Source organism: Opisthocomus hoazin, chromosome 3 (assembly GCF_030867145.1).
Source record: "Opisthocomus hoazin isolate bOpiHoa1 chromosome 3, bOpiHoa1.hap1, whole genome shotgun sequence".
Classification (NCBI taxonomy): Eukaryota; Metazoa; Chordata; class Aves; order Opisthocomiformes; family Opisthocomidae; genus Opisthocomus; species Opisthocomus hoazin.
Window position 1 is genome coordinate 26,756,887 of NC_134416.1, and position 9,913 is coordinate 26,766,799.

Consider the following 9,913-nt stretch of genomic DNA (forward strand, 5'->3'; position numbering starts at 1 on the left):
AACACAATACAGGTATATGTAGCAAAATCGTGGGCTCTGCCAGAATATTCAATAACTTTTTATGACCTATCTATCTCATCCCTCATTCTCAGTGCTGAGGCCAGCTGGGGCCCGGGGACAGAGTGGACTTTAAGTTTTGACACTGAAGAGCGTACGGCGTAAAGAGTGCAGGGCTACGAGGCAGCAACCACGAAGCAATGCTCCAATATTGTAAATGTAATCTAATCCTCCTCTCTGAGTACTGAAAGCCCACATGACAGTTGATACAACAGGGGCAGCTACAGCCGGAACATCTCTCAGGAGACTGCTGCTCCAATATCTCCTCTTTCTTCCTGCCTGCGAGCAAGTATTGACATACCCAAAGGCTTCATCATCATGAGGGTCTGTAAAATCAAGTTCTTTCATGAAATGGTTTTCACCAACTCTGTGCTCCACCTTCCTGCATAGAGACTGCACAGGAGAACAGGCATCCTGAGCTCTGAAGACGTTCTGAATGAGCTGCTCCACATCTAGGCTATATGGCACCGCGTCAGTCTGGACGGCCTGTTCCACCATCACACTGCTGCTTTTCTCCTCCTGCCGGGAAGAAGTTAGTTTTTCATCTGCAACACTGTCAAGCATCAGTTTCTTCACAACACAACTGGAGGGAGCGGGATCACTCCACTCACAAGCTGTGCTGCTCCAGCTCTCTTCAGCTGAATCAGTCCCATTAGATGTGTCCTCACTAAGAAGCAGCCTGCTATCTGCCACCTCCTCCAGAGCTTGGTCCTCTGCCATGAGGCTCTCTGGCATCGTGGCACACAATGCTGATGGCTTCCCCTCTGCGTCACAGCTGTACTGCAGGCACTGCTCGTCCATCGCAGAGCTGTTCTGAGCCATTTCCATGCTCTGCAGCAAAGATTCCAGTTTCTTATTTTCAATGCTGATGTCTAAGAAGTATTTCTGAATTTTTTGGTCTTTCTCAACAGCATTGTTTTTCATGGCTTCAATAACCTGCTCGAGCTGTTTAATTTTGCTTCTTGCTTCGTTTAAGGCCAGATCCCCCTCCACATGCTTACACTCTTCTTCAATCCAGTCTTCCTTCATGCGTCCCAGCTGAGCTTTGAGCTCTGCTATTTCTATTTCCCTGTAGCAAAAGAAAAACGGTGTAACAGCTCTGCTGGGTGGTCAGTTCAAGAGACAACATGAGGCTCCAGCGCACTGGGGTGGCTGCGCTGCAGAGACTCTCCAGGAAGGAAGCAGATTCCTTCCAAGGCTTGCAAGCGAGTGGGGAGAGATCTCTGTGTGAGATCCAGCCCTCGCTGATGCAGAGGTCGGGCTATCCCGAACTGGACCGCAGGGTCCCTGGGACTCTGCCTTGGGGCTCCGTTCAGACCCCGCTGTGTGCCCGCTTGGGTTGTGTGTGCGGAGAGCCGGCTCTCAGGAGGGCGCGGTTTTAGTAGAAAAGACGACATCTGTTGCTGTGCAATGCACATTGTCACTTCTTTGCTCAGCGTCCATACAAAGGGCTGCTGAGAAAACTTCAATATTGAAGCGACAAAAACACAGACGGGCACGCTGGTCTGTGTAAGAGCTTTTCTTTCTTTAGGGGAGAAGGGGGACATTTGGAGTCCTGTTTCGCGGAGTGAGGTAGAACAGGAGACTCAGGAAATACATGCTGGCAGGTAGAAACTATTGGATGTATCACAGGTCTCAATGCTAAATCAGACTGGTGAAAAATTATCCTTGAAAATTATTCAGTTGGGAAAGTTCAAAACAAGAGAAAAGTCAGACATATTCAGAACTCAGCTGCATGGTACAGCTTCACTGAACATGCTATGAAACCTGAAATACCTGAAAACAACCTCATCAGACAGATAATAGTTCAGATTTCTTCATCAACAATTTATGTGGTCCAGAAATGAGTAAAAACGTTCAGGATTCCCGCCCCTAGATGCTTCTGAACAAACCTTTCTAACTGATTTCTGAAGTGAAATGTACCTTTCTTTAAGTTTGCTCTCCGATTCCTTCAGCTTTGTTTTCAAATGCCGCAATGTAGCTTCTTTCTGCTGCAGAGCAGTCAAATCCTGCTCTGGATTTGGTGGCTTAATCTTGTAGTGGGCACCACAAGCATGGCATCCCCCTGAACACCTGAAAAGAAAAAAACCCAAAGCGTCACATAACATCACTGCTACAGTTCTGCGGTCCTAGCCAAAAGAAAAGTGTCCCGTTGACTGATACAAAGCTTGCCTCCTCTGGGGCTCCTCAGAGTCCGCACAAGTGACTCCCTCTGGCAAATCAAAGTACTCGAGGAAACGGCTGATCTGTGGCTGTAGTGCAAAATCTACTACTTATTTTGCTTGGTGTCAGTGCCATTACATCACACGAGACATTGAACTTTAAAATACCCAGCTGTCCCCTCGCTCGAAATTGGTGGCATGCCCAAGAGCAAGCACCCAGCTGTAGACACAGCCAGGTGAGGGAGCGCCTCAAAAAAACTCAAAGGGCTTTGACAGAAAGGAACCTTCAGTTTTACACTGCTGAGACCATCAAGTTTTTCCGTGGGATGGAGCAGCCTGTTGGCTGTCAAGCCACCAACACGAGCAGTCACACCTATGCTGAGAAGCACGGTGACCTGCTCGGCAACTTGCACAGCCGAGCCCCCGTTACAGAGCAGAGAAGGCAATTCGTTGCGCTCAACACCGGGACACTGAAATAAAGACTTGCCTCAGCGCTGGGCTGCTGTCGCTTCCTTTGTAGGAGCCTGAGCTGCTGCTGGTGCCTGAAGAAGCCCTGTAATTCTGACGGATGTTGGCAGGAGTCAGCTGGTTTTTGCACAGGGCTGACAGAGGCTCCTTCTGACGGGAAGCAGGTGGGCTGGCTGCGGACTTGCAGGATAAGGATCCGTTATTCTGACCGTAAGGGCCACGACTGGAGGGGAACCAGAATGGTTAAAGCATATTGGATTATCCTCGTCGCGCAACTCTTTGTGTGTCTTCTTTTACACACAGAGTTGTCTGAACACTAAACTAGACAGAGAACTGTGAGTGCCCGGCAAGAAAGTCCTGAAGTCATCAGCCACTGCACGTTTTTTCACTAGCTGTGGGGTGCTCAGTCTGAACTACGTGACCTAGGGAAACCTTGGCCATTTTCACTTTTCTCTGCGGATCTCACAGTTCCCAGTGACTCCGTCGGATCACCCACGTCCCCTGAGCTTCCCCTTCTCTGAAAATGGAACAGTTTATAAGGAACAGGTGGGTGAGGGGCTGCTGCAAACCTGCCTCATACTGCTGCGGTTTGGGTGATTTTATCATTGTTTTACAATGAAGTGCAGGACTGTGGTTTGTGACAGCACTGACATGTTTCATAGAGAGTTAAGTCGAACGGTTGAAAAAGAACATATTGCAAAGGAGACATCTCCTTCCGCTTTGTGCAGTACAGCATCAACCCTTGTGTGAGGCAGCATTTGCACAGGCTGCGCCTAACACAGCAATGCATCTGAAGGAGCCTTGTTACAGAGGACTTCTGTTCAATTAAGCAGGGCAGTATAGTAATATACGAAATGATATCTATTCTTTCTGAAAGTCAGGTAATTTTAGGGCTTTAAATTATACTTCGTATTGTTTTTTGCTCCCAGCCAATACCTTTCCTTGTTGAGATATAATCTAGGGAGCGCTTAAGTAATGTTCAAAAAAAAATGGTTTAAAACTCACAATAGTAGTTGTGTGTGTATTAACTGCAAGACCTTACCCAGTAGTCTGTCTTTGCACTAGCAACACTTGCAAGATTCAGCAAAAGCTGCTTTGCTTACTTGCGAGAAAAAGAAGATCTTTGGCTTCCAGCAGCAGTCACACGGGCTTCAGGTGCTGAAATACTGCCTGTGCTGCTTGAAGAGCTCAAATCGGCTTCAGTTCCTGGAAAGGAAAAGGGAAGAGTGAAAACATGATGGAAATTCTAACTCAAAGACTGTTTTCAAAATAACGGTGAATCACGAGCACCCTTCCTTTGTCCGTCCTGTGTGAATTTCAGCAGTTGCATGAATTTTCAAACGTCCCTGAGGACAAGCGCTGGATCTGTTCCAGATTTTCAACATTGCTTCAGAACTGGCACTTCGACAAGAGCAGAAAAAACATTCGGACACAAAACCCTCACGCTACAGAAGCCATTTTAGGACTCGGCTAGGCACATTTGTTGTGACAACCTGTTTGCTTTCTCAGAGCCATCAGCAGACGAATGCGGCTGCTCACGTGGCTCCTTCAGGAGCACACAACTGCAAGTAGAGATTTCTCTTGCTTTAAACCGCATGAAAATGCTCCTTGCTGGGAAGAAAGCCGCTTCTGTTTTGGTTTCTGAGATGATGTACGCATACATGTGTGTATGTATAAATGTGTATAGCCTAGCAGGGTATATCAGGATTTATGGAGGGTCACACTGAAAGTTCTGCTCCACATCCCCTCTGAGCGCATCTTTGCCAGCTGCCCAAGTTACCAGCTGTTGCTGCACCATGCAATCAGCTGAAATGTGATGAAGGGATCTGCCTGCTGAGCGAGCACTGGCAAGCAGTAGGGTGGGTGTCCACCCAAGAGTGGGGAGTGGTGGCTTCCTTGGCCAGCGCAGTGGCCAGGGAAGGCTACGCCTGTTGGTACCCTCGGGCACTGCTGTGCCCAGCTTCTCGCCATCGAGACCCTGCACTGGAGGTGGATTGTGCCACCAGCCCACAGCTGGGCAGGTCATTTTGTAGGACAGGTGGGACTCAGGCTTTCACCTTCTACTTGCCGGATCCTCCGTGGCAACCTGCTGGCTTGTATTTTGCGTCCTCCGTTTTCGCTGGGACTTGTGGGCGCTTGCTGCAGCCCGAGAGTCTTCTGAACAAAAAGAGATACATGTCTTGAGAGGCCACAGCCCAACCACTAATTGCCTATGTCTCTACTAAGCAACATCTAATACAATTTTTAGAGGGGGGTGGATTATAAAATTGGCGACACAGAATTGCAAGGTTGTTTTTCTAGGCCACTGTCATTTAACAGGGACTTGTAGATTTGGGCTCAAAAACGCAGACCACTTGAAAGCTGAAACACTCTTTGTAGCTGCTACTTTGCTTCTTCCCATTTGAAAGAAACACTTGGCTATTTGAACATGTTTTCAACAACAATTCAAGCAAATTTATGGAAATTCAAAGTTGAAATCTAAAACATATGTAAATCCAAACTAAAGCAATAGCTCTACGCTAATAAGTTTTACTTCACTTTCTAAGTATCTTTTGCTCAAAACATGTGTTTTCTGACTCTATTCCAGTATTATCTCTTGGAAGGTACCAAGCGCTTTTTTCACTTCCGTGCAATTTACTTAGCTTGCCTTCTACAAATACTTCATTCCTGGGAATTCCCAGTGTAAAATGAGATACAGAATCTCCCTGTGCAATGCTAGGCACCTTGGGCAGGGGTCCTGAGAAACAGGACAAACGGACAGTGCCTAAGCTTATCAGGGATGAGCAGAAGACGAAAAGGCATCTAATTAGACCTACTTGAAGATACATGCGTGGTTCAAACGCAAACTTTCTTCTGCAACCGAACGTCTACGACTGACTTTCCTTTCTGTTCAAAAAAAAAAAACACACCAAGAGATGTAAAAGAGACAGAGATTGTACTTGGCTTCGATAAGAGCTAACAGCAGAGTGGTCAGAGACCTGACGAGGAACACGGGAGACAGGAGTGGAATTCGTCTGACTAAACGTGGACGTCCCTAACGCAGACACCCATCTCCGAGCCAGCCTTGCCTCCCATTTTTAGTCAACGGACAGTTAGTCAGTATAACCACTGAGCTCAAGGTACTATTTCTCTTCTCCTGAAGTAAACGCTTATACGTCAGGTTAGAAAGATGGCACACTAGATTGACTGGTCTTATTCATCATATCTCCTTTAGAACAAAATAGGCCCTCAGTGCACTTGTGCAAGCAAGATTACAGCGACATTAAAGATAGGGAATTGAGGTCAGATAAATCACAAGCCGTCTCCGCTCTACCCAGTTTGGCTCAAGACCGTGAATCCACATCTCCTCCATGCCCAAAACAGCTGCCGTAACCCCTAGAAGAAAAGTAATGGCAGATCCACCTGTTTAGGCTGTTCTGCCTCCCGCAGCAATGGGACCAGTCGCTGGACCAGATGAGGAGAGACCTCCCCGTCCGCAGCCCACAGCGCCTGAAGCCTGTCCGAGGAGGCCCGCAGGTGCAGATGTTACCTCTTCGGGACCACAGACCCCGAGGGATCTATGGCAGACAGAGGAGCTCCAAGGGGACCTGCTGGCTGTGCCGGGTCTGCTGGCCCACTGGGAGGGACCGTTCCCTAACACTGGCGCCATGGAGACCTGGCCATTATGAAGCAGGCGGGGGGCTGGACCAATGCAAATAGAGGGCCCCCAGCAGCCCCTGCCACCCCACCGCCGCCCAGCAGCCTCACCCCACGGCCCTCCACGCCCGGCTCCAGGATGCGCGCTCAGAGGGTAGCACGGGCTGGTGCCTGGACACGGCATCCTCGCTGCTGGAGGGAGAGGTGTGCGCATGCATCTTCCCATCCTCCGGCACCCCTGGCGACCGGGTCCTTCGCAGCTCCCTGTGCCGGCAACTCCAGCAAATCTGCACCACTCCACAGCAACGGATGTGAAATTAAAGCGGATCCCATCAGTAAAATATGCAGGAGGGCTCAGTGCATGGAGCATCATTATCCGGAAACACTTTGATTTCAAAACAGCAGCAGTAGCTATTTTGTGTAGGCCGAAAATGAAAGGCAAAGAGAAGGAAGAAAAGATCTCAGGAACTTTACTGTCCCAAAGAATATTATATATATATATATATAACGGATTAATTCACCACCACTATTTGCTTGCACAGGGTGTCCCCAAGAAGAAGTTCCTGCACATTTAGTCTCCTGGGAATCTAAACCTCACATACCAGACAAGGCAACGTAATAAGTGGGAACAGCATTACATTTTACCAGCTAGGCATTTTTAACATCTAGCCATCATTTGCAGCTAACACCTGCATTTCCAGTCTAATCTGTTTAGCTTATTTGACTCGAACTGTCATATTCCCAGATGCCCAGGGTCACTTCCCTTGCCTCCTTTTTCTTAACTACAGTCAGCTCCAACGTTGAGTAAAAAAGCAACCGCACCTGCACCGTACTCAGAACCAATTTCAGTCCAACACAGTCTGCTCCACCTGTCTCTCCTCAAATTCCTAACCGTCCTAAAGCCTGCAAAGATGATTGAGTTCAGACTGGGACATCCTAACCCACGGCTCACACTTATGACTTGACAAATTCACTATCAAGAAGCAGAGAAGAACATACTGGCAACACATGCTGAGTACAACAACGCTTACAACGGCTCAAAGTTAAATGACATTTCTAATGGAATACTAATTGTTATAAGTTACTCTTTTCATTCTTTCATTCCTATTAACTCACTAGATGTGAAACGGCAGTATGGAGACATGAAAGATAGGGCAGGAAAAGCACAAATTGTGCCTTGCAAAGCTACGGATCTGGGTGATAATGAATTCCTAGAAATAATTACAAGAATCACGCCTATTCCTAGAAACAATTACAATAGCCCAGCCTACTTAGATAAACTTTGTAATAAATAGGTGCATGCTTTGTGACTTGGTGTGCAAGTCAGGAGGAGCGATCCCCCTTGCACCCGGCGCCATAAGAAACATACCTGCTTTATAACTCTCTGTGAGTTGTGGACTTTGTTTCTGCACGTCACTGGTGACTCAGTGCAGATGCCGAGCAGTTGCAAGGAGCATGCGTAGTAAGCCACATGCTTCCTGGAATCGAAGCATGCTGGCGGACAGTGCTGAGGAGTAGGCTACTAGTGCCTGAGAAGTTCCTGCACTCTGTTGACTCCTTGCCCCGCTCCCCCGTCCCCCCCCAGCAGGTTCTGGGCTGGGATGCACTGAAATTCTCCAGTCAGTGATGAAGCAGCGTAGTGGATGATAAACTGGATTTTCAGTTCACTGAAGTTAGTTCGATGTTGGCTTGTTCTGCAAATTGTAGATACCTATCTGCACCTTTCGACTTTCTAATACCAATGAAGTTTTTCCTCCCAGTGGGAACAGGTAAGCTAAATGGTGGTGCATTTTAATTGCGGTGAGGTCAAAGACCAAATGCTATGAAACCATTCTTATTACAGTTTTTCAGTATGCATACAGTAAATAAAAACATCCTAGAAGAAGCATATCTCTAACAGTGTTGTGATTATAATTAGTGTTCTGCTAACTGAGGAGAGAGGTTTAGGTCTTTTTGGACGTAACTTGTGTTAGGAATGCAAAGCACGAGTGACACCAGGCATGGGTCCTTTCCTGGTTTAAACAACTTACATCATTCCGTCCAGACTGTGCTGAACTCCTTGCTTTGGAACCCGGACAAAGTGAGCCAGATATGGCTGCAGTTTGTCGTAGGCTCTTCCTTTATGGAGAAATGAAACCTTTCTGACCCTCGACGGTAGTAGCATAATGTCCAAAACATGCAGGAGGTTTGGAGTAGAGATCAATGTTTTGAGTAACGACCAAGTGAAAAACGAGTGGAGAGGCAGTCACTGTGTGGTAAGCTACTTGTTGAATTCTTTTGTGACTTCTGTTCCTCTACCTGTGGTGCTGCAAAGGTCTCTTCTCATTTGGGCGTAACTGAAGTCCAATAAAATGACTCAGCCGGTAGATGGCACGGAAAGCACTTGTCTGTGCAGAGCAGTTCTGCGTCCTGCGGTTTATCAGGGGGAGAAGAAACATGGTCTGCTGTGACTCTCCTCACTTCAGAATCGCAGACGAATAGCAGCATTGCTTAACACCTCGTAAGGCTTTTTGGAACTCTGCTGTCTCCACACGCTGGCTGGGGTGTAGGTAGCTTCTTCCCTTCTGCATGAATTCAGAGGTGTGGGGAATATAAGAAAATCTACTCTAAATTACAATTCTTTATTCTAATAAATAATTCTTTATTCTTACCGAATCTGTGTTAAATTTCACTTTTTCAAGTGAGTGAAGCTTCATTTTTATTTTTAAAGTCCTCCTGCAAACATCTTAGCAGATTTTTCATATAAAATCAACTGACTCCGAAGCAGGAGTGACCTCCTCATGCCAGTCTCTTACTACTTATGCAAGACAGGAGAGAGCTGCAATGTGCCACTTGGAGTATGGGTCCTTGTTGCCCCTGTGCCACTCAGTGATGTGTTCTAGACGAAGTGGGGGAGTAAAATGAGCGGATTGTTGTGGTGTTTTTTTCCTTTGCTCTCGTCAGCTATGTGTTTATTGACACCTTACACCCCTTGCATAGGTAGTATAACAAAAAAGATTGTGTAGTGAATAAAGCTAGTGTGAAAATTCTCTGTTCAGTTAACAGCACTTTTCACTGTTTGTGTTTCCAGTGGCATTCCTCTGGGAAAAGCGTGCATAGCGGACAACAGCGCTTTTGTGCAGAAGAAAAGCTAATGTCTGCTGGAAGGAGAGGTGTGGGGGTGGAGGGGAATGCCTGTGGTTCTGATGTCCATCTCAGAGCGGGGCTCCTCGGTTCGCCGGCGTGTGCTGGGTCGGCAGCGGTGCGACAGCGCTCGCCCCACACGACCTGTTGTCACCTCGGCAGCCGCAAACCACCCCACCACGAGACAGCACACGGAGAATAAACGCATGCAGAAAACATGGATGCCGCAGCCAGAGTAACAGCAACAGATAATGACTCAAGAACACAGGGAAGAAATGCAGCCGAACTAAACGCAAACAACTTTTACGTATCTGTCTTCAGGATGTATCTTTCTGGAGAAGCCAGTAGCTGTAACTGCAGCATTCGGGGTCTTATAAAAGCATTTCCAAACTTCCAAATACGATGAATAGGGAAACAAAGTTTTCTTTAACTTCCACTGAACAGCAAGGACACTCTTCTGGAGCATC

General features: G+C 47.3%; 1 protein-coding gene across 1 annotated transcript; it reads right to left on the reverse strand.

Annotated features, from left to right (window-relative positions):
• On the reverse strand, positions 1–8,487 carry LOC142360918 (syntabulin-like). The gene is made up of 6 exons (XM_075417232.1): positions 8,354–8,487; positions 4,227–4,249; positions 3,791–3,893; positions 2,707–2,910; positions 1,981–2,130; positions 1–1,126 (listed from the first exon to the last, which is right to left on the reverse strand). Exons 1-6 carry the CDS (start codon positions 8,485–8,487, stop codon positions 130–132), a joined length of 1,611 nt encoding a protein of 536 aa, XP_075273347.1. The 3' UTR covers positions 1–129.
• Between the last annotated feature and the right edge of the window lie 1,426 nt (positions 8,488–9,913).